The 25,073-nt window shown below is 48.0% G+C and overlaps 2 protein-coding genes across 3 annotated transcripts; one reads left to right on the plus strand and one right to left on the minus strand.

Moving 5' to 3' along the window:
* Positions 1-16,961: 16,961 nt before the first annotated feature.
* On the plus strand, positions 16,962-17,681 carry LOC120654691. Of its 2 annotated transcripts, none has more exons than XM_039932304.1 (2): positions 16,962-17,206; positions 17,280-17,681. In XM_039932304.1, exons 1-2 carry the CDS (start codon positions 17,048-17,050, stop codon positions 17,592-17,594), a joined length of 474 nt encoding a protein of 157 aa, XP_039788238.1. In that variant the 5' UTR covers positions 16,962-17,047; the 3' UTR covers positions 17,595-17,681. The 2 variants fall into 2 exon arrangements, with proteins under 2 accessions (XP_039788238.1, XP_039788236.1); XM_039932302.1 differs by having other exon boundaries at positions 16,986-17,206; positions 17,277-17,681.
* On the minus strand, positions 17,670-20,286 carry LOC120654684 (protein FAR1-RELATED SEQUENCE 6-like). Its single transcript, XM_039932296.1, has 3 exons — positions 18,329-20,286; positions 18,174-18,254; positions 17,670-18,105 (listed from the first exon to the last, which is right to left on the minus strand). Exon 1 carries the CDS (start codon positions 20,240-20,242, stop codon positions 19,007-19,009), a length of 1,236 nt encoding a protein of 411 aa, XP_039788230.1. The 5' UTR covers positions 20,243-20,286; the 3' UTR covers positions 17,670-18,105; positions 18,174-18,254; positions 18,329-19,006.
* Positions 20,287-25,073: the final 4,787 nt, after the last annotated feature.

The raw sequence follows: 25,073 nt of genomic DNA on the forward strand, positions 1-25,073 counted from the left end.
GCTATCTTGGAAAATTCTTCAATGAATCTCCGGTAATACCCAGCTAATCCAAGAAAGTTTCTGATTTCACTAACATTGGTCGGTTGCTGCCAGTTGGAGACTGCTTCGACCTTCTCAGGGTCCACTGCTGCTCCTTCTGCGGTCAGAGTATGACCAAGGAAAGCTACCTCCTCAAGCCAGAATTCACACTTGCTGAATTTGGCATATAGCTTATGTACTCTCAGCTTTTCCAATACTACCCGTAGATATTGCTCGTGTTCCTGGACACTCTTGGAGTAAATAAGTATGTCGTCGATAAAGACTATGACAAACTTATCTAACTCGTCCATAAATATCTTGTTCATGAGATTCATGAAATAAGCAGGTGCATTGGTGAGTCCAAAAGACATCACCGTAAACTCAAATTGCCCGTAATGGGTGACAAAAGCTGTCTTTGGGATGTCGCTTTCTTTAATCTTGAGCTGAAAATATCCTGACCTCAGATCAATCTTGGAGAAGTACTTGTCTCCTTTTAGTTGATCGAAAAGGTCATCAATCCTGGGAAGGGGGTACTTATTCTTGATGGTAACTTCGTTCAGTGCCCGGTAATCTACACACAACCTCATACTCTCATCCTTCTTCTTGACAAATTGGACTGGGGCTCCCCAATGCGATGAGCTTGGTCTGATGAAACCAATTCGTTGTAGTTCTTCCAGCTGCTTCTTTAATTTTGCCAATTCAGAGGCTATCATCCTACAGGGTCTCTTGGCTATAGGAGAGGTTCCAGGGACAAGGTCGATGACAAACTCTATATCCCTATCTGGTGGCATTCCGGGAAGTTCTTCAGGGAAAACATCTGGGTATTCGTTTAATACCGGGACTTCTTCCAAGGACTTGGCTTCTATGCCAAACACTATTGGGTCTGGTCCACTTCCCCGGGTATGGTAGGTCACTCGTACTCCTTCTGGGTTCGTTAGGTGTACCACCTTGTCAGTACAACCTATGAGACCATTGTGCACGCTTAACCAGTCCATTCCAAGGATCACGTCTATTTCCTTAGACTTAAGTACTACTAGGTCTGCTAGAAATTCTACCCCATTTAAATTGATCCTTACCCGTAGACAACCTAGTTGACACTTGATGTCACCTCCAAGCGTCCGGGTTAATAGGGGTGTTTTTAGTAGTACTGTAGCTATTTTATACTTATCCACAAAGCTTGATGATATGAATGAGTGTGATGCTCCTGAATCAGATAATACTGTTGCCAGATTTGAGCTGACTAGGAACTCACCAAGTACTACTCCTTGTGCTCCCTGAGCCTCCTGCGCGTTGATGTGGTTGACGTGGGCTCGTCCATACGGTTGTTGACTGTTGTTGTTGCCGATGGGAACACGGTTGGCTCCGGACACCGTGGCCTAGACCCATTCACCGAGTTGGAAAAAGCTGATGCAGCAGGCTTGTTTTTGGCATATGGGCAGTTGGCAATGTAATGCCCTGTCTCGTGGCAGTTGAAACAGGCCCTAGCATTGTTGTTGTTAGTGGTGACTTGGCTGGCATTGCTCTGTGGGGCTTTCATGGTGTTCTGGCTCCTGAACTGTGTGTTAGGGGCCTGGGAGCCTGTCACCTGAGACTGGGTCCTATACTGCATTGGGGCCTGAGATCTTGGTGCCGTATAGATGGAGCTCCTTGGTTTCTGGAAGCGGTCCTGCTGGCGGGCCTTACTTTTCAGGAACTTACGCTTATTTTCCCTCCTTTCTTCAGCTTTGGCCCTTTCTGTGAGGAAGGCCATGTTCATCATAGTATTGAAGTCTGGGTATATCTGAGGGGTAAGCAAGGTTCAGAGCTCTGGGCTTAGTCCCTTCTTGAACATGTCCTACTTCTTTTCATCCTTGTCTACTTCTTCTGGTGCATAGCGGGCAAGCTCCATGAACTGGTAGGTGTACTATTCCACAGACATTGTCCCTTGCTACAGTGCGTGGAACTCATCCGCCTTGCACTTCATGGTGGATGCGGGGATATGGTAGTGGCGGAACACTTTCACAAATTCGTCCCAAGTGATGGTGGTGGCATCTTCGGCAGCGGCACAGTAATTCTCCCACCAAGCTAAGGCAGTTCTGGTGAGTTGGTGAGCTGCCAGAAGAATCTTGTCTCGGTCTTGCATTCGAACAGTTCGAGCTTCCTTTGGATCACACGCAGCTAGTCATCTGCCTCTAAGGGGTTGCTGCATCCTGCAAAGGTGGGTGGCTTGGTCCTCAAGAAAGCTGTCAGCTTGTCATTCATGGTTTGCTCTCGTTGCCGCTTGTTAATGAGGGCATTGGCCAGGGCTTTCTGTATGAGGGTCTGATTGCTTATTGCTTGTGCCAGGTCTCCGAAAGGTGGAGGTGGTGGCAGTGGCACTTCTCCTTGGTTTCCTCCTCCATTCTGGCTCACTTCCTGTTCATTCTGAAGAGGGTCCTGTCCATTAGGCTGTCCTCCCGCGCTAGCGGCTGTAGGGGTCCAATTGCGGGAGGCCCTCGTACCGCTTCGGGAAGGCATCTGTAGATTGGATAGGGTCTTTGTGAGATTGGGATTAGGATTTAGTGATGTTTAAGTTGTTTAGTTCGTATTTTTGAAAAGGCAGAATCCACATTCCGCCGATAAGCACACAGACTAACAACAAGCACACAAACTAGTAAACAACAAGCACACAACTTCATTACTGCAAGGGGGTACAACACTGGGCAAGGCCAACACGCGTACTACACGTCTGGTTACAAAGGCCACAATTAAGGGTACAACTTAAGCCAAAGGGACTGGGGTGGCTTCGGGGCATGCTACTCGCGGGGTGAGCCTTCTTTGGAGTGTGCTTCCAGGGGAACAAGCAGTCCTTGCTCGCCATTCTCTAGGTTCCCGTTTTCCAGGGGTTGTCTAGCAGCTTCTCCTTCAACGGCGTCAGTAGACCCTTTAGGGTTCTCGGGTGGGGCTTGTGGGGTTCTCAAGAGTGGTCCCCATCCTATGACGGGCATCCCAAGTAGGACATGGTCTTCCCCAATTGCCGGGACTGGCGTTCCACTTCTGGTCTATTCTTGCATACGCCAGTCCCGGGCCTGCCTAAGGCTCTCCTGAGCAACCGCTTCGCTGCTGACCGCGGCTGTGGCTCTTGCCTCTGCTTGGGCTGCCCGGATCTGTTGCAGTCTTACCGCGAGCTCTGCTTACGCGGCTCAATGGGTCTGCTCCCTCAGGATGCTGGCTTGCTCGTCAAAGAGCTGATCCAAGGAGGCTAGGTAGGTATCCACTTGGTACAGGGGGTCCTCTTAATGGAGGCGTCGTTCCAGGCTTCTCATAAGAGCCTCCCAAACTGGGGTTCTAATGGCCGGAGGGAAGAACCTCATTGGTGTGGGGGCTAGGTGTCCTTCAAAAATCCAGCACAGATAACGGAGCGCTTTCCTGATTGTCAAGGGATAGGTGTCATGGTGCCTAAACCCCGTGGCAGTCACTCGCCATGGCTGGATGTCGGAGTAGCGGTCGCTTCTGGCGATGACCAGGATCACCCTGCAGCGGAGGGTACCATGGTGTTCGTACTCCCTGTTGTAGTACCTTGGGCGTTTCGAAACACCAAGGCACTCCAGGGCATTGATCAAGAGGCTGGGGAAGCCAGGTACAGCTTGACAAAGACCCTGGGTCCATCCTTCCTCAGCCATCTGAAAACAAAGATAGTATGAACAAGCTTTGCACAAAGATTTGGGTACAAAGGGGATAGATGATACTTATTATTACAACATTGGTGGGGTACAGTTTCCATGGATACACAATTATTAGGATAGGGGTTCTAGCTTAGGTGTGCTACTCTCCTATCATGGGGACTCTTCCTCGATTTGAATAGGGCGCTTTTTTGGTGGAAGACAATGCTCCATCACACCATCTTCGATCTGAGTACCCCTATCCCAATGGGTTTCTTCGGGTTCTTCTTCTATCCACCCACCTACTCCTCTGTGAGCCTCGTGGTTTTGCCATTGGGCTTGGAGAGTGGCTAGGGAATTCTCGGCTCGTACGGCTCTTATCCGTTGTTCCTCCATTTCTTGGATTGCCTTTTCTACCCTACGGATTTGGTGCTTCAGTTGTTCCGCCAGTTCGCGTTAGAGTTCATCCAGGACGGTGAGATAGATGGATAGGTGGGAGACCGTATCTTCTAGATCTTCTTCTTCTCTCCCAAGTCCTCTCATCCGGGCAATCCATGAGCGTTCTCTTCCTCCAGTAGGCGGGAAAAATCTCATAGGAGTATGCTGAAGATGATGCTTGTAGACCACACGCAGACGTCGCAGGGCTTTTCGGACGTCCTTTCGATAGGTGTCTGGGAAGCGAAAGCCAATGATGGAGATGAACCAGGGGTCCACGTCAGGGTAGCGGGTGCTTTTTCCTACGAAGATCATCATGTCGCACCGAAGAGTGCCCCTGGAGTCGTACTCCCGGTAGACGTACTCTGGTGGGTCCACAACTCCGACGCGTTCCAGGCTGAGTAGCAATAACTTAGGAAGGCCGGGCTCTGCGTGGCAGATTTCGCCACTCCATCCATTGTCAGGCATCTGGAACAGGGCAAGAATCAGCGGTGAGTATTTGTGTGGAAAAAGGATTAAGCAAGGAAAGTCCTAATGTGGAAAGACTCGAAAAAGGGTCTCGGTCCTAGGGTCACGTCCTAAGGCTAACCTACGGCTCTGATACCACCTGAAGCGTCCCCTCATAAGAGAAGACTTAATATGATACAAATATCAGTCCCAGAAGACTGATACACATTTATTACATCAGATGGTACATCACCGTACAATCCTCCGAGGAGGTGGACACTCGAGACAGACAATAACAAGAAGTAAGAAGGCTACGGTGACACCAGAGCACGACCCACATGGGATCCAGCTCAGGCTCAGAGTATCGCGCCAGCGAAAGCATCCTGAACAGGGCCAACACCACAGGCAGAGTTGGGTGCAGGACAGAACCTCTACTCAACATCTTCGGAAACGAAGTCTGGATCTTCCTCTGTAAAAATTAGGAAAGGGGTGAGTACAAACGTACTCAGTAAGTTCAATCACACCCACGGAGGGGGTATAAACAGAATATAATGCACAGGGTAAATCAAGGATAAGGCTAGGGTTTAATTTGCGGAATGCTAATTTTTATGCAGGGGTTCATTTGAAAGAAAAGGATTTTCAAAGCAATTTTCTCGCACCGAGTAACACGTAGGGTTGATCCACACAGGATCCAAGTTTTAAATTTGCTATTGGACTTCTCATCCGCCGTAGCACATGGCACAACTGCCGAACACTTTTCCAAAACAACTCACGCCAATCCATCCATTCCCAGAAGAAACACTAGTTGTGTGACCAAACCGTAACACAGAGCTTATCCCTTCTCCTTGATCACCCGTTGCTCTCAGCTCTCCTAATGGCTATCAGACTAACTAGTGGGATTTATGCTAAGCCATTGCCGCATACAACGGTCGAGTGGTTTGCACGATAGTGGAGCTAGGCAAGATGACACATCAACTTGGTACTTAATTGTGACAAGATGGATATCTCCCTTCCTTGCTCAACCACACAGGTATGAGCACACCATTCGGCAATTCACACAGAAGTGTCATCCATCCCATCTAATTCATCTTTCAAAAATTTCACATTTTCCCTTCCCACACACTCACACATTTTTCTTTTATAAAACAAGTTGTACCGTGTTCGAGGTCCTAAGCGTTCTAGCAACGATTAACACCCAAACAGAATAAATCATATTCAGACATTAATCTAGGTGGTCAAGAAATGGTTATAACAAATCAATGGGTGGCTATCCAACCATGTTTTCAGCAGTCAAAATATATGCAGTTTTGTAAAACAGGCCAATAGGTTGTGTTTATAAAATTGGGACAAAATATACATCAAAGGATGGGATTGAACTTGCCGTTCTCAAAGCCTTCCGGGAAGTCCTGATCGAGGTACTGTCCTTCGGGTTTGGGGTCGCGGTACTGGTCCTCGTTCACTTGCTCACAGTACTGCTCGTCGACGGGTTCTCCCTCGTTCACACCGTGATCTACGACGCACACAATAAAGAAAAAGAAATAAAGATTTTATCGTTGAGCTCGAATCGGAAACAATTAAAATATTAAGATAGGAGTGATATTTTTGGGCGGTTTCCTAATGGTACGGCTAAAATTTTGTTGGGAATGGTGTGGTAAAGTTTCAGGTCAATTGGAGAATGTTTGGCGCATGAAATGATAGGTTACAGAGAGATTTAGGGGGTTGAACCGGGATCAGGGGCCTATTTGTAAATATTTTTTAGAAGGCAAGGGCTTGATTGGAATTTTAGAAAATATCCGGGCTCTTCTAGAAAAGGGCAGGGATCTACTTTAAAATTAAGTTTATAAGGTGGGATCTAGTTCCCTAAATAAATAAAAGTGGAGGGCTTTCTTTGAAAAGATACTAGAGGGAGGGGGGGCTCTTAATAGAATAGCAGGAAGGGCAGGGGGGTATGGGTAAAATTGCCCTCTTCTTCCACCTTCCCTCGCTGGGAAACAGGGGAGGGCCGAGGGGGGTCGCTGGCGGCGGCCTGGCCGGCGGCCTTGGGGCTCGACAGCTCTCGGGAAGTGGGGGGGGGAAGGGAGAGGAGAGTGAGAGGGATCGATTCCCGGCCGCAGCTCGGGCGGAGGCGGTCCGTGGAGGCTTGGCCACGGCGGCGGGTGGCGGCGACCGTGGTGGCTGCGCTGCAAGGCTCGGTGGCGGCCTGGAGCTGAGGGAAAAGGGAGAGGGAGGCAAGGAGGTTCTTTTCCCCTCCTTACCTCGGGCAGTGGCGGCGCGAGGAGACGGCTCCGCGGTGACCGGCGGAGGCGGGCGGCAATGGTGGTGGCGGCGGCGCTGGAGAGCTGGAGAGAATGGCTGGAGGTGGCAGGCGGGTTGTGGAGGTCAAGCGCGGCGAGAGGGGCCTATTTATAGGCGGGGTAAGGCGATGGAATGAGCGGGGCGCGGCAGAGGCCGGCGAGCTTGGCGGGCGGCCTTAATGGCTCTCGGTGGAGCGGCAGCGATTCGCAGCGGCGACGCGACGGCTCGGGCAGGGGAGGACGTGCAGGGGAGGACGAGCATGTGGAGGGGCCGGCTGCTGTGCTCGGCGTCGGGCTGTGCGGGCTCGAGTGGCGTGGCGGTGTGCTGTGCGGCCGGCGGCGGCGCTGTGTGCGAGCAGTGCGGATCGGGCGGCGAGGCGGCGGCGCTGCACGGGTCGACGGGCGGCATGGCGAGCGGCGCGGCCACGTGGAACGCGTGCTGCGCACAGACTCGTGCGCGTGCAGCACGTGGGGGCGGCCGGGTCGAGTCGGCAGTGGCGGGCGGCGAGCGGTGCAGCATTACTGTAGCAAATCGTCGATTAATTACCATCATTAGATTCGTCACGAAAAGTTACACACATCTCTGAAAAATTTTTACAAATAGACTTTATTTAAACCACCATGCATATAAATTTTTTTTCGAAAAACGTGCGTTAGGAAAAAAAATAACCAAACAGGGCCACGGACGCCGGCGGGACGCGCAAAGCCCACGCCGCGAGACAGCGACGCGGCGGCGGCGGCGGCGGCGACCCCCGCACTGCAGCTGCGTCGTCGATTCGACTGCTCGGCTGCCGGAGTGCTGCACGCGCCGGAGGACGATCCCCACAGTCTAGGGTGGTGGGTCCTCGAGACGTGCTCCCAAGGTACATCCTGCAGAAACCCTGTTGGGAAAAGATCTAAAGTTTGAGATGCACTGACATTTACGATTGTGACAATACTGCTATTGTAGGATATTTATCATGATTCAATTGAGTAGTGTTTTTGTTCAGCAAGAAAATTGAATGATGAATACATTATTGCTGCACCGGAATCTACAAGTTTGAGGCAATGTTTTGGGTGACAAATTTAGACTGCTTCAATTTAAATCAGCTTACATGGTTGCATGTTTTATTTCAATTCCCCCAATGGATCACTTCTCGGACCTCGCCATAAGTCTCCTCAAATTACATCCTTACAACATGGAAATGTTCTTCGAACGGCTATTCCTCTTGCCATTATTTTTAATAATTGAAAATAAGTTCGCACATTGATATGACACGTGGGTAATGATAACACAACTTAAAAGGAAGATACATCAGTGCTTGAAATCCACAATCACAAAGTCCATAGCGGGTAGAGACCAACTAGATAATGTGACAGAACCATCAAGTTAAAATGCTTAATTAAATGTAATGACCATCATTTGAACACATCAGACGCATTAGCTTAATTAAGTGTAACCTGACAGACTGATTTCCAATTCACAGGCCGACCGAAACATCACCAGTAGTCTCGCATAACGGCGAGCGCAGACGGTACCAGCATGATACAATTTCACAAAACAGATAACAACATAAATAGTTACAAAAATAGCTTTAAATTTAAAATTTACATAAATAAATAACAGCAGTGGAAGCGAATATAACCTGAGTGAGGAAAATTTGATTGAGAACCAATAAAATAAAATGGTAACTACGAAAACGTGAGGACGTCACATCGAGCCCACCGATGCGAATTCTGGTTAGATTCTCTACCTGAAACAGGATAAACAACAAACTCTGAGTATACTAATACTAAACAAGACTTACCCGACTAAAAGTATACTTAGCGTATTATCTAGACATGCAAGACTTTTAGCTGGTGGGTTTGTTTTGCCAAAAAACATCTAAGAGTAGATCCTTACTTTCTCTATTTTAGCTCAAGATTCTATATATGTCGGTACCCTGCAACTGGGGTACCTACTCCTACTGTGCCAAGACTCGCGTAGTTATCCGTAACTACACCCTAAGGAGCTGAGCAGCCGGACGCCTAGGGTCCGACTCCATCTCACCGGACCAACGGTCCCGGACCCGCTTCCAGCTCGGGGACGGGTCCGGTGTCATCACGTGTCCCAGAGATGGGAATGCTCAGCACCTGTGGCCACGGACCCGGACCCCCGCAGGTGGGTCCGGAACCTCCACGTGCCATCCGGACTCCCGCAGATGGGTCCGGGACCTCCACGTGCCTATCAGGACCCCCGTGAGCTCTCGGCTCAGCTAGTTGCTCGAGAGGGGTCCGGAGCCGCCACGTGTCATGCAGACGCGGGCGTGGGCGCAAGCCTTCCGCTGGAAGCTCCCTCACCCACCCGCATTAAGTGCGAGTGGTTGAGGCGGGCTCTGTTGCCGCTGGGCACGGGGCAGTTTTTGTCAGTCCACACTGTGGATCGCCAGTTACCGAGGCGGCTCGTCAGTTACCAAGGCAAGCATTAAAGACTCAGCGCCGCGCGCATGGGCGACGAGTCATGATGACCAGCTACTGACTGGAGCAACAGTGCACGCTGCTACAGTGGACTGAGTCAGTAGTTCGGCGCTTCATCATGACCTCGATGCGCGGCTGCAGAGGCTAGACTCTACTCCGACAGGACAGCTCAAGACCATCCCTGGTCAGAAGCTATGCACGGAAGCTGACGACAAGATCTCCGGATCTGTAGCATTTAAGGCTCCGCTGTGTACAATATCAAATATATTGCCGGACCCATCTGTCGGTGCCCCGCTCAGTGTACGCCCGCTAGAACACATATACACACAGGCCAAGGCCGAGGCCAGGCAAGAGAAGGCAGACACAACACAGCTCGGATTCACTCCGAACAATTCCGTTCTCAATCTCTTGAGAGCACAAGCAATACAACACACAATGGACGAGGGTATTACGCTCCGGCGACCCGAACCACTCTAAACCAGCTGTGTTCATCGTGTTCTTGCATCTAGATTGGGCTAATCCTAGCTAACCCCTGAGTACTCACCCTCTGGGTTTAAGTGGGTGCACTACGCCACCCGGCTGTGGGTTTGCACACCACGATATTTGGCGCGCCAGGTAGGGGAAGTTTAGCTAGTTTTAGTTTGTCTCTTGCTCATCTCCACGGTTCGGGTGGTTGAGCACTCCCACCACGACGACAACGTGGAGATGATGGAGGGTGTGGCGTCATCCACGCCACGCGCCTCTCGCCTTCCTGCGCCAGGGGCAACCGTGCCCGTGGAGCAGCCACTGTCGGCAGCGGCGCGCGCTGCATGTCGGCGAGAGTCAGGGCGCCCGTCAAGGGCCCCCTCACAAGCTGCGAGCGACGGAGCACTGGTGGCAGCTAGGGAGTTGCTTCGCAACCCTCCGGCTGCTGCAGCCTCGCCAGATGCCCTGAGGTCCTTCCTCTAGCGCCCCGACGTTTGGCGCGCTAGGTAGGTGCAGCTTTAGCTAGTTTTAGTTCATCTCTTGCTCATCTCCATGGTTCGGATGGTTGAGCACTCCCACCACAACGACGACGTGGAGATGATGGAGGGTGTGGTGTCATCCGCGCCACGCGCCTCTCGCCTTCCTGCGCCAGGGGAAACCATGCCCGTGGAGCAGCCACCGTCGGCGGCGGCGCGTGCTGCACGTCGGCGAGAGTCAGGGCGCCCGTCAAGGCCCCCCTCACAAGCTGCGAGCGGCAGAGCGACAAATCCCAGCTCGCAGCATACCTCACTCATGTGAGGAAGCCCGCTCCGGCGGAAAGCCGACTCTGGTCGCACCAAGCCCGCTCCGGCGGAAAGCCCACTCCGGTCGCACTAAGCCGACTCTGGTGGCTCTCTCCGATGTTAAGCCGACTCCGGTCGCACCCCCGACTCTACATCTCTATAAGTCCTACCCTTAGAGGCCCAGCAGGGAATAAAACCTTTTTCTTTGTAACTAGGTAGTACTTCCGTGTGGTCCAGTCCTGTGAGCCTCCCTTGTGGAGGGGTCCTGACCTCTGCGAACTAGGTTCAGGGAAGAGTACTCACCCTCCGGGGAGGTCCGAAACCGTGTAGCCGCTTAGCCTGGTTCTGTACCCTAAGCCTGCATGCTTTACCTCCCTAGGGCGAGTACCGTAGTACCTAAGACTGGGGGCCTGGAGGTCCGGACAGCTCCGGCCTCATAAACCCGTGTTCTGGCTTACATCGCACATCTCAAGTACATGTAGTTATAAAGGAAAAGTTTATTCTCAGTTCGCCTCTAAGGATGTTATATTCCAATTTCAATCTACGCATTCTGTTTGCGCTGACCCCCACGTGGCTTCTTACTCTTATGCGGTGATTGTGGTCCGAATTGAGTTGGCTAGTTAGTGACTTAGCTCGAGACCCCTCATGGAAGAGAGGGGTTCGGACCCATGGGAACCTGCAGGTTCAGGGAAGCGCACTCATTCTCCGGGGAGGTCTGGAGCCATGTAGCCGCTTAGCCTAGTTCCGTACCCTAAGCCTGCACGCACCACCTCCTGTGAATGAGTGCCGTAGTACCTAGGACTGGGAACCTGGAGGTCCGGACTTTCTCTTAACCTAAAGGCCGGCCCCTTGAGCTCCGTTCACTAAACCTAGCTGTCTATCTCAAAGGATTATAGCCAATAGGATTTGGGACCCGTGGGCACGCTACTAAGCATCTACCTTGAGTCATGTGCAGGTCCAAACGTGATGATACAGTAGGTGACCCAAAAGATGGACGACGCAGGACAAGACCCTTGCAGTGCGCACCGCTGGGCACTAGAAGCAGCCAAGTTGCTCATAGTAGTAGCCCCACCTGCGGGTTCGTTGCCTCTCCCGAGGCGGGTCCGAGGGCCTCTGTCGGTACCCTGCAACTGGGGTACCCACTCCTACTGTACCAAGACTCGCATAGTTATCCGTAACTACGCCCTAAGGAGCTGAGCAGCCGGTCCCCTAGGGTCCGACTCCATCTCATCGGACCAACGGTCCCGGACCCGCTTCCCGCTCGGGGACGGGTCTGGTGTCATCACGTGTCCCAGAGGTGGAAATGCTCAGCACCTGTGGCCGCAGACCCGGACCCCCGCAGGTGGGTCCGGGACCTCCACGTGCCATCCGAACTCCCGCAGATGGGTCCGGGATCTCCACGTGCCTATCCGGACCCCCGTGAGTTCTTGGCTCAGCTAGCTGCTCGGGAGGGGTCCGGAGCCGCCACGTGTCATGTAGACGCGGGCGCGAGCGCAAGCCTTCCGCTGGAAGCTCCCTCACCCACCCACATTAAGTGCGAGTGGTAGAGGCGGGCTCTGTTGCCGCTGGACACGGGGCAGCTTTTGTCAGTCCACATTGTGGATCGCCAGTTACTGAGGCGGCTCGCCAGTTACCAAGGCAAGCATTAAAGACTCAGCGCCGCGCACATGGGCGACGAGTCATGATGACCAGCTACTGACTGGAGCAACAGTGCACGCTGCTACAGTGGACTGAGTCAGTAATTTGGCGCTTCATCATGACCTCGACGCGCGGCTGCAGAGGCTAGACTCTACTCCGACAGGACAGCTCAAGACCATCCCTGGTCAGAAGCTACGCACGGAAGCCGACGACAAGATCTCCGGATCTGTAGCATTTAAGGCTCCGCTGTGTACAATATCAAATATATTGCCGGGCCCACCTGTCGGGGCCCCGCTCAGTGTACGTGCTCCCCTTGGACATATAAAAGGGAGAGCACGCCCGCTAGAACACATATACACACAGGCCAAGGCCGAGGCCAGGCAAGCGAAGGCAGACACAACACAGCTCGGATTCACTCCGAACAATTCCGTTCTCAATCTCTTGAGAGCACAAGCAATACAACACACAGTGGACGTAGGGTATTACGCTCCGGCGGCCCGAACCACTCTAAACTAGTTGTGTTCATCGTGTTCTTGCATCTAGATTGGGCTAATCCTAGTTAACCCCCGAGTACTCACCCTCTGGGTTTAGGCGGGTGCACTACGCCACCCGGCTGAGGGTTTGCACACCACGACAATATAGATTAACCATAATCTAATATTTGCATAAGCTATCTAGAGAAAACATGGTAGAGTATTATATCACAACTCAATGTATGCATCATCATATATAATCATTACTCAATATCATACCACTACGATGTGACCAAGAGATGAAGGCTCCCATAACTGCGAGACACAGCGAATCGATCCGATTTAACCTTGCAAGGTTGACCTAACCAACACGGCACGTATATGTCCCATCGGACCACACGCACCAACTATTCCCCTCCCCGTCTCAAACTACAGAACCGCCCCACCTACATATAGTCAGCCGAGCCCTACGAAAGACCGCCAAAAGTAAATACATGCATCCCAATTCTCCGCGGCCACTCGACTACCCTAAGGGGTGGTGATGAAGTTCTGTACTTTCGAAGTAAGGCAGTACTAGACTTACCGGTTTCGACTACCTCCTACTCCCGATATAAGGTTAGTACAATTCAATCCCCGATCAGCACAGCCGACAACGGAACAGTCCTTAATCGACACAGACGGGGCTAAGACACCCAGGAACCCTGTCCTGCCGCTATACCTACATCTTGTAATCATCCCCCGTCTGGTCTCAAATTTCCATTTATTCCATATTGCATTCCATATCTCATATACTAAAATATAAAGACATTGATATCTCGCGAGTAACAGGAAATTACTCGACTTTTGCCCTATAGCTCGCGAGTGACAGAAAATCACTCGACTTCTACCGAGACCTATTAAGCATAGCAGTGCTATCGACCTATACATACTAGTATAAGACCAAGGGAACCTAGGGATCATGCAACTAAGGTTCCAGACAACTCCTAAAAACGTAATGCACAAGTAGTACACATATAATAATTCATAATTTAAAATAGTAGATTATGCACCGGAGCTTGCCTGAGATTAACACTAGGTCAGTGTTAGTTAGATGATACTCGCTTGACGAGCGTCTTCTTTTGGTCATGCACATCAGGATCCATCCGTCCAGCTTCTAGATGTGTCCACCATTCACCGTCTTCTGGCTCGGCTCCAACATCACGTCATTCATATGGTTCATCTATCGTACCTAAATGAAATGCAACATTGCATATGTATGAATGTAATGAGTGGCGACACATGATGCATAAAGCACTTATAAAGAAGTTTGCACAACTAGGGAGCAGGTATAAACATCATACAGAGAGGTGCATACCACTAGTTGCATCAACCCTACACTAGCTTAACACACAAGCACTTCATACAACCAACAGGTTAGAGGTAATTACAGTGTTCCACAATTTTGTTAAACAGCCCATGAAAGCTAGCTCCAATGACTAACAACAAGTCATGACATCATATGTACAAAACAAAGGTTTATTTTCTCCTAAACCTAATATCCATGTTCTTAATACTAAACAAGCTATTATGAGGTAAATTAGTAACTCAGGACATCAAATTCTTACCTTAAACTACAAACATTATCACTAGTTTACCATGAGATTGCCAAAGCATTTGAATTGCTACAACTTCATTTTAAGGAATTATTATAAATTATCCACATAAAGCATTAACAAGCAATTATTGATTTCTAACAAAACATTAAACTAAAGCATGCCATATTATCTACCCAAAGCATATATATCTAGTCATGAGGAGCATAACTAAATAAGTTTCACTACTTATGGTTCAAACTATAATTTACTAGGCACTAAACAAGTTTAGCACATTTCTATGTTTACATCTTTCCATTATTCACAACTATTTATTAAGCACTACACAAGTTAAATCAATAACATATGCACATGTGCACTAATAAATCTGAAACTTTTACCACATCACATGCATCACATGACTAACCTACCATAAAAATTTCATAGTAAAAGGAGCAACATAGCTATGGGTATGAATTTAACCCTAACCAACATAAATAAATATCTTAAACAATATTTTTCTACTAAAGCATACAAGATTTTATATCTACTGTGTGGATCTACTTACATGTATTCCAAAACATCTTTATTTTGCTTTTTATGATTTTTCCATGATTTACTATGCATTTTCAAAATTTACAGCCACTTAAACTAATATTTAAACTAGAGTAAAAACTATTTAGAAACTGAAGATCAACCTGTAATAAAAGTTGTAGATATTAGAACAAGGAATCCAACAAATTTTAGTTTGAATTTTTCTGATTTTTCTATGATTTTATATCAATTTTAGAAGTTAACAGCTAATTTATGCAATAAAGGAAAATATACTTTACATCAGAGTCCCTGGACTTTTCTAGAATTGCACTGCACTATTAAGAACTATTCAAATGAGTCAAAGACTTCGTAGCAAACCCCCTGGATTTGTTTCTATTGCTGCACAAGGTCCTTCACGTGGGGTTGGAACAGAGGAGGTGCTCGGGAGCTCGATTTTGGCAAGGGGAGGCATGCCGGCTTCGGGGAAGTAGTGGAGGAGCATGAGGGAGGCGAAGGCAACCTTAGGATGGCCTCGGTTGGGGTCGGAGATGGCCGGAAGTGGGGGCGCAGCGGAGCAGTGCTCCGGCGGCCATGGGCGCAGCGCACGGCGGCGCTTCCGGCGAGAGAGGGCAGCGATGGGTAGGCCGGTGAGCACCAGCAGGTCGAGGGCGACCCATTCCGAGGGTCGGTTTGGGCGGAGGAGAACCAGGGAAGGGAGCTCGACGTGCGGGTGGTCTGGGCGGCGGCGGCGGGCTCTGTTCCAGTGAGCTGGTGGCCGGAGCGGCGGTCTGGCAATTCGGGGAGGTGCCATGGGAGGTGGTGAGTGCACCTGGAGGGTTGGTGGAGGTCGGGACGAGCTCAGACGGCGGCTCGGCGTGGGTGGGGGGGTCGAGCGGTAGCCATGGCTCTGCTCTGCTCGTTCACACTCGAGCTGGAGGAGGAAAGAAGGGAGAGGAAGAGCTGGCGGTGCGAGAGACTTCGGGAGAGGGATAGAGAGATGTGTCGGGCTCGGTCTGCTCGTCGATGGCCAGACGCCTGCAAGCGCGTTGCGAGCTGCTGCTACTGCCACGGTCGAACTGAACCAAGGTTCAGTGTCCATGGCCGGCATAAACAGCGAGTTTGAGCCTTCGTTCCTTCCAAAATCACATTGCAACGTTTCAATCGATCAATACAAAAGTTAAAGATGGATTGTAGGGCTACACTTCTTGTATAGAAGTTTTGGTGAAATGATTCATGGAATGGGAGATAAATGGGACCAAAGTTTGGGGAAAATACGAGTTAACTGAATTTTCAAAGGTGCATACTCATTTCAACTACCCAACTTTGAACCAATTTAAAATACCATACAGAGTTAAATCTGTGTGCTGATCATGGCCAAGGTGGAGAACAAACATAGTACTACAACATTTAGTTTGGGTTTTTGGAAAGTTTTCAATAAAAACACAACTTAGACACATCTGAACCCTAGGGTTCAGACCTGAAGTTCAAGACTTACAAGATTTCCAGAGAAAGCTGAAAACAGCATTTTGACCGAGGTTTGACTGTGATTTTAACCATATAAACATTGCTTTCCTACGTTCTTATCATGCTAAATAGAAAGTTCGTTAGATAGACTATAATTTTCATGTGGGTCAAAAGTTTAGTGTTTAAGAAAAATAAATTTTAAAAGGCTCTCAAACAAGGCTACTTTGAAATAAACAACGACTATTATTTCATGTAATTAAATGTTTAAATTAGAAATTTTAATTGGTTTCTCTTTGAAAATTTGTTCCAGGATGATAAATGCGTCATTTGGCATTCAAAACAAATTTTTAACACAAATTTACTATCTTTCATATTTATGCATTTTTAATATTATTTAATTGTGGAATTGTATAAACTCGTGCTAGGAAACATTCTAAAAGTAATTCAACATTATATGTATCAAAATGCTATACAAATTTATTTAAGAGTTAAATGCATGGCAGGCCCTTAAATTTGTAGGGCTATGTCATCTAGGTCCATCAACTTTGAAAATGCATTTTTGGGTCCCTAATCTAATCAAATCGTGCACTGCAGGTCCAAAGCGCCACTGGGGCGCTTTTTAGCCAACGTGGCCGTGCCAGCGTGGCGTCCAGCTCGTTTTTGGCGGGAAGTTTACCGCCAGAAGGGAGGTACAAGTTTGCAATATGCCCCCTCTATCCTTTTAATTCCATATCCCAGTCTCCCTCTCTCTATCGCCCCCCCCCCCCCCCCTCTCTGTTCGTCCCAAGCGCCCCATCCGCTCCCTCCCCGCCGGCCCGCCTGCTGCAGTCCTCTCCCTCTCTGCTGCCCCGTCCTCTCAGATCGGCATTCATGACTGGAGGATCCGGCTCTCCGGGCCCAGATCTGGTGAGTGCTGATGGGCTCCCACTCATCATTTGCACCGACTGCGGATTGAGGAGGGTGGTGAGGCGCAAATCCCAGCAACCATGGAGTGCAGGTCAAATCTTCTACTGTTGCCCGCTGCATAAGGTGAGGATTCAATCGATTTGGTGTTTTAGTGGTTGAAGTGGAGTAACTATTGAATGGAGTATGTATGCAGAAGGATGGAAGCGGCTGTCCATTTTGGTTCTGGAAAGAGGACTACATGAAGGTTCTTGGCGACAGGGTAGTACAAGCTCTAGTTGCAGGTGCATACATTGGAGCTGGGTCGATGCAGGTAGCTGAATCAAGTATGCAAGAATGTGATTCAAGGATGAAAGGAGTACCTGGCTTCGATGGCAGTGTATTTGTGAGGAAGGAAGTAGACCTGGTAGGTTTATGTCAAGAAATTGTTAGGTTGTTGAAGCTGTTATGCTTTGTAGGTGTCTGTATGCTCATTGTCATGTTGCTGAGTGTGTTTGTTCAGCTGATGAAGTGAGACAAGAGTACTCATGAGACAATGTGCACCCTCTTTGTAATGACAAGTTTAATCTTATGGAATGGAAACACAACATTTTCATCCAAATATGTAACTGGTTACTGCATTCATCACACATTCAGTAATGACATTGTGAGCACAACCCTAGCATTAGCATGAGATGGTAAAAGACCAACAAAAGTATGTGATGTAGCTATACAAAAGCATCACAGTCACAAAAGTATGTGATGTAGCTATACAAAAGCATCACAGTCACTGCAAGAACTATGGCATTGTTTATGGTCCTGCTATACAAAAGCTTTGAAGTGTGCCTTCATGCATCATTCTTTGGAGCCTTTGCCTTCTTTGGAGATTTAGCCTTTTTTGGTGCATTGGTCTTGCGCTTGCTTGCCCTTGATCTTCTAGCCTTTGTTGCTGTAGTAGGAGGCATTGGTCTTGCTGCTGGGATATTGGGCACAATGAAAGATGGCTCTGGCAAAGGTTGTGCTTCAATTGTTCTTGTTTGTGCAGACTGCAAGAGACAAGTTTGATAGTTAATAGGACAAACAGTTGTGGGCATTGATAGTTAAATGGCACTACCTCTGCCATCATTTGAGAAGCCATTGTAGAGCTTAGCTGGGAGAACAAGGGCCCACCAGTGTCGTCCACAAACATGGACACCTACAGAAAATGAACATTGCTAAGATTTGAAATATGGTATAATTGCAGTCTTTTTCTTGATGTAGTTTTGTTACCTGGGATATAATTGGTTCAACATGTGTAATTTCCTCATCTGGGAGTGCTGAATCAGCATACTCTTGCCCAGCACTAGCTTGCCCAGCACTACTACCTTAGCCGGCAGAATTGGCAGGTATTTCCTCATCTGGAAGTGCTGAACCAGCAGACTCTTTCCTTTGCTTTCTAAGATCACAAGTAGCTCTGTTGTGCCCAGATTTCCCACAGTACCTGCAGGTGATGATGATCCCATGCTTTGTCAGCTTAGGACCACTTGGACCTTGAATTTCATATGGTTGTTTCCTTCTTGATTTGGGTGGCCTACCAACCTTTTTCTCATAAACAGGTGGGAGCACTTCACTTGCATCAACTTTCACCCAGGCACTCTTATCCTTGCATGGCCAAATGGTGTTACCATATGCCATCATGAAGCTAGCTGAGGAGTAGCATTCATTAACCACTGACTCAGGAGGGATTCTTTCATGCATCAAGCATGATATGGCATGTGAGCATGGTATGCCAGTGAGATCCCACCTTCTGCAGTCACACTTCTTTAGGAAAATGTCAACAATATACTTGTTGGTTTTGCTCTGCACCTCAAAAACACCCTTTCCAGCAAGTAGAGCATAGCAAATGTTAGCAAATTCAGTATTTTTCTGCAACTTCTTTCTAATCTTGGGGCATATAGGTCCATCCCATTAATCTCCAACATCTTTCCCTTTGTTATAGTGCCTTGTCATCAACTGAGATTTGATCTGTTCTAACATGCTAAGTACAGGCATTTCTCTTGCATCCAGGATGTATTTATTGAAGACCTCACAGTTGTTGTTTAGTAGGATGTCACATTTGGGATAAGTACTAAAGAATGCTCTAACCCATGTTTGTGGTGGCATCTGCTGTAACCATTTATGACCTGCAGAGTCTAGCTCCCTCATCATTTCCATGTTTTTGTTCCACTGAACTACATTGCTAGACCGTGCACAAGCCCACAACTGATTTTTCAAATTTTCACCTTTGAAGTGCATCTGAAAGTTAGAGTACAGGTGTCTAACGCAGAACCTATGCTCTGAATCTGGAAACACTTGCTGCACGGCTGGGATAAGACCCTTTTGCTTGTCTGTCATAATTGTCCATGGAATTGTGTTGTCAATGCCAAGATCTTCTTTCAGAGTCTGCAGGAACCATTTCCATGAAGCTAGTGACTCTACCTCAACAATCCCAAATGCAATTGGAAAGATACAGTCGTTAGTATCCATACCAACTGCAGTCAGAATTTGTCCACCATATTTAGTCTTGATGTGGCATCCATCGAGGCATATGATAGGTCTGCAAGCACTCAAAAAACCTCTTTTGCAAGCATCAAGTGACAGGTACAAGGTGCTAAATATGTTTCCATTCAGGTTAAGGTAGAAGATACTCCCAGGGTTGCTCCTCCTCAATTCATGTCCATAGTCCCAAAGCAACTTGTATTGCTCTACCTCATCACCAAGTACCTCTTTCATTGCAAGTCTTCTAGCTCTTGCAAGCTTAGACCTTGATGGTGTCATGTTCCAATCCTTTTGAACAACTCTAGCAAAATTGCTCAGTGACATCTTTTGATCTGCTCTAAATGATTCTAGGTACTTTTCTGCAAGCCATTTTGAGGTGCACCTCTTGAGGACCCAATGTTTCTGACAATTATGTTGACCACAATATGTTTTCACCACTAGCCCATTAGCTCTACTATCATGTGAAGCATAAAGTCCCCAAGGACATCCATCTGCACAGTGTGCCTTTAGCCTTTTCTTCTCATTTCTTGGCATTTTTATCTCAACCCTCTCCTTCAAACTATATTCTGTGATTGCCTTCCTTAGCTGCTCAACTGTCTCAAACAACATTCCCACCTTAAATGTTGGGTTCTGCATATCCACTGCCCTGAATGACTTGAACCCCATCCTAATCTGACCTTCACCATCAGAGTCTGGTGCCTGCAAATCATCCTCATGTGTTGACAGTTCCTCCTCCTCTAAAATAGCTAGCCCTTCCATATCATAATCACTGTCTACAAAATCTTCATCCTCAGAGTCACTGCCTTCACCAGAATACTGTTCAACATCTTTAATGCTGTCAAGGTTGGAATAAAAATCTGGTAGCTTCACATTTTCTTTCTTCACAACAAATTCAACTTTTCTAGGGCTTAACACCTTTGGCAATGAACCAATTGGATTTACTACTATGTCCTCCCAAATTAGGCCTGCAATATGGTCATCATGGTCTACATACAACACAAACTGCCTAAACTTGTGCACCACAGACATCATCACCAGTGTGTCAGCATCACAACTTACAATTCTAAGATCATCTGAAAGATCCTTCCCTGGAAGCAACCAGTAAACCTTGCAAGTTGAACTCTTTAGGTAATTAAGCTGCTCAAGAAAATCATCTAACCACAAAGTAGACCAACTATCTGCCTCACAATGATCAAAGTAACTGACTTTGCCATCCACATATGCTCGATTAGAACCCTGCCCAACAAAGAAACCCCCATGGTGCAACATAATCGTGAACTCATCACTGTCAGCCCCTACATTGCATATACCACACCAATTTCACAGTTTTAGTTCTTTAGCAGTGGAAAATAATCAGTACAAAACAAAACCCTAACCAACTCAAAAATGATGATTTCAATTGAAACCTACAAATACATCCACTCAACAACACCCAGCAACGCCAAACAAATGCAAATTCCACTGGTTAGGGTTCCGATTAACTCACCATACACGGGTGGCTGTTCCCCTTCCCGCCGCAACGAAGGCGCCATGGCGCCGATTCGCCGCGGCCACCAGTCCTCGAGGGATTCCGCGCGCCACAGGTGCCCCTCGATCCTTCCTCCTTCCTCCTTCCTCGGAGCTCGCCACCGATTCTGCTTGATCCTCGTCGCCGCCGCCGCCCTTGGTCACCTGCGCTCTCAGCGCGACGAACTCGAGAGAGGAGAGGGTGACTTATGTCAAGGCCATGTAAAAAAGGGGGCAACGTGCATAATTACCGCACCCATCAGCTCTCCTCACGTGTTGCCAAAAACGAGCTGGACGCCACGCTGGCGCGGCCACGTTGGCTAAAAAGCGCCCCAGTGGCGCTTTGGACCTGCAGTGCACAATTTGATTAGATTAGGGACCCAAAAATGCATTTTCAAAGTTGATGGACCTAGATGACACAGCCCTACAAGTTTAAGGGCCTGCCATGCATTTAACTCTTTATTTAATGTCTCTATACATGAATGAATTAGTGCTAATGATCATGCTAAGCATGTGACTAACCCTAATTACCGGTAATTAACACCTGGGGTGTTACAGATAACCTAAAGTTCTGGTACATAACCTGAACAAAAAGGACAGCCATGAATATAACTGACTCCAGAAATTAGCTAATCCCTCTGTCTTGCATTTGGTCAGCCCCAGGATTGCTTTGATCACCATCGGGCTGCTGGTGAGCTGGTCATCAGCACTAGGTAGGAAGAGATGAGTGTCGCAATCACGAGGGTTGTTTTTGTTTTCCTCACAATCACCAATGTTTTACATAGTCTTCACCAGTCTCAACATAATCATCACCAGTCTCAACATAATCATGATCTAACTATCACTACCGGAAAATTGAAAGTCGCCGTGTGTCCCATAGTTCGCTGTGTGTTTTCTTTCGGGCACACGGCGAAGCCATACTTCGTCGTGTGCTTTTTCTGGCACACGGCGATGTAATGGTTCGCCGTGTGCTTTTTAGTGGCACACGGCAAAGTCAAGCTTCGCCGTGTGCTTTTTTTTGACACACGACGAAGTAATAGTTCGCCGTGTGTTTTTTTGAGGCACACGACAATGCAATAAATTTTTTTCTCCATGTATGTCGGCCGTTAGAAGGGGGCAGCGGCGTTAGGCTTTGTCGTGTGCCATGAAAAGGCACACGGCAAAGTCAGACCTTCGCCGTGTGCCTTTTAGCTTCGCCGTGTGCCTTTTGAAGGCACACGGCAAAGCGGACAACAAAAAATTATCCCCTACCCTTCAATTTTTTTCTCAATCCACAAGCAACATGTTGTAGTCTGTGTTAAAATTTGGAACATGTTTGTATTTGTTTGCTATATTTAACTAATTAATTACATTTCAAACAATTTTTTGAATCAGATCAAATGTGAACTGCAAGTGGTTCAAATAGTAGATCAAAATGAGTGAAAAAATGATATTCATGTTATTTAGCCCAATTTAAGGGCATACCCATGAAATTCAAAGAAATTTCGAACAACTTGACCAGGAAACACGACCACGACCGTGTGTCTGAATGATTTTAAAATTCTAAAAAATGCAAGTGAAGTCTAAAAATTGTGAGATTTGTCAACAACTAATGATATCATATGTGGAGGCTATGATAAAAAAATTGAGTGAGTTTTGGAATTTTATCACATACAATGCTTACAAACGGAAATATCTCCGAAGAAGAATCATAGAGTTTAGAAGGATGCAGTTAGTATATGTGTGATTGTATGTGAGAGAGAAAGTGAACATATTTTTTGAATACAAACTTTTTTATACAATCTCATATGAAAAAAAGTTTTATACAAATGTCGTACAACTCGATGTAATCTTAAACTTTGCAGTTTAGAACTTTTGTATTTGAGATTATTTAATATTTTAAAATTTCATTATAAGTTATCTAATTTGAAATCATAAATTTTAAAACTTTCAAATGACCTCGGATATAAATAAGTTCTGTACTAAAGTTGTGCAACTCAACAAAATATAAAACTTTGTATTTGAAAATTTTTTATTAGAGATTTTTATTACTTCTAAAAATATTATAAGCTATCTGATTTCAAATTTTAAATTTTTAAAACTTTCAAATGATCTTGGATGTAAATAAGTTCTATATGAAAGTTGTAGATCTTGAAAAGATGTAAAAGTTTTTAGTTTATAACATTTTCATTTGAAATTGTTTAGCCATCCAAAAATTCATTGAAAGCAAGCAGAGAAAACACAAGTGCCACGTCAGCGATCCACCCCTCAAAATGGAGGCTTCTCATTGGTCCAAATCTGATCACACGGATCCCTCCCCCTCTCTCTCATCTCTCTTCCTTCCACTGGCCTCTGTTTCTTCCACCTCTCTCTCGTCTCTCTCCCACTGCAGCAGCAGTGCATGGCGCCTCTCTCCCTCTCTGATTCTCTCCACCAAGCAGACAGAGCCGAGAACCTACGCCACACTAGCACACGCACCCCTCTTCTCCTTGGACCAAGCCAGCAGCAGCAACGAGTAGCCCATCCTCTCCTCCCCCCTCCGCTCGCCCCTCGCCGGAACAAATCGACCGGTGAGGAGGGGCGGCGGGGCGAGAAGCAGTGGGACGCGGCCAGCGGGAACTCCGGCAGCAGGGGGCGAGGCGCAGCGGCAGCGACGGCAGCTAGGCGAGGAGCGGTGGCCGCGGCCAGCAGGAGCTCCGGCAGCAGGGGGCGAGGCGAGGCACAGCGGCCGCGGCCGGTGGCAAGCTGGGTAGTGCGACGGTGGCCGGCGGCGAGCAAGGGGGCGCGCGGAGGCAGCGCTGGCCTCTGGGAGCGCGGCGGAGAGAGCGCGGCGGCGCATGGCTCCCTCCTCGCCTCGGTGCCCCTCCAGATCCGGCGCGGGGGCCTCCTCCTCCTCTGGTGGCAGGGGCTCCCCTGGCTCTCCTCTCTCCGGCGGCGGTACCAGGGGTGCGGCCGGCGGTGGGGGCAGCTGGTGGATTTTTTTTATTATTTTTGAAACTGTTTGCCTTGTGTCGGATTTGGCTCACGGCGAAGCCGTCCACCCCGCCGTTACCCCGCTATTCTCCGTCGCCGCGCCGTCTCTACTTTTTTTCGCCGTGTGTCATCAAAAACACACGGTGAAGTCGTGTGTGCCGTGTGCCCGATAAAGGACACACGACAATACTCCTGCTAATGTGGCGGGGTTTGATGGGTTTTTTTGGGTGGGTTTTAATACGGGTACTATTGGATGGGTGGAAACGGGTGACACTATGAAATGGGTTGGGGCGGGTTGGGTTGACGACATAGACGGGTTGGGACGGGTTGGGGCGCTATGGTAGTAGATCGGCACGTAAGTCGCATATCATCTTCCATCGTGACTTCGGGTTGGGTATTGGGCCGACGGGGTGGGTCGGGGCGGGTGGTAGTTAGGGCTCTTGAAATATGGGTAGGGGCGGATTTGGGGTGGGTTCAACCTCATTAGCAGGGTACACGACAAAGACATGTTTGCCATTGGGAGGGTTGCCGTCGGGTCTTCGCCGTGGGCGCCCGACGGCGAACCCTTTTGCCGTGTGCTTTGGGCCTTTTGCCGTGTGTCTTTGGCACACGGCAAAGGCTCAGGATCCGGTAGTGTATGGTTCGCAACTATTAGACGTATCACGTATGTAGCCCTATATACGTCTAGTAGCAGCTGCACAAAAGCTCGATAACTGTAGATGTTTCTGAACTTGAAGGCTATGTTTCTGCTCGTATAGATATATACTCTTTAGTTGCGTATTTATATAGGAAAATATCCCTCCATTTTTAAATTTAATATATGACGTGTGTATTTACTTGTTGGAGCTTCCATTTTTTGCCAACTATTCTCGCGTGTTTTCAAAAGTATATATTTGCCAACTAGTATACTGGTAAAACATTCTCCATTTTTTCTTCAAAAAAGATAATTCTCCATTGTAGATTGTAAATACGGATCTGCATACTAGAATCAAACCTTCTCCAACTATTCTCCATTTGCCAACTATCCTAGTCCTTGTGT

This window comes from Panicum virgatum, chromosome 1N (assembly GCF_016808335.1).
Source record: "Panicum virgatum strain AP13 chromosome 1N, P.virgatum_v5, whole genome shotgun sequence".
Lineage (NCBI taxonomy): Eukaryota > Viridiplantae > Streptophyta > Magnoliopsida > Poales > Poaceae > Panicum > Panicum virgatum.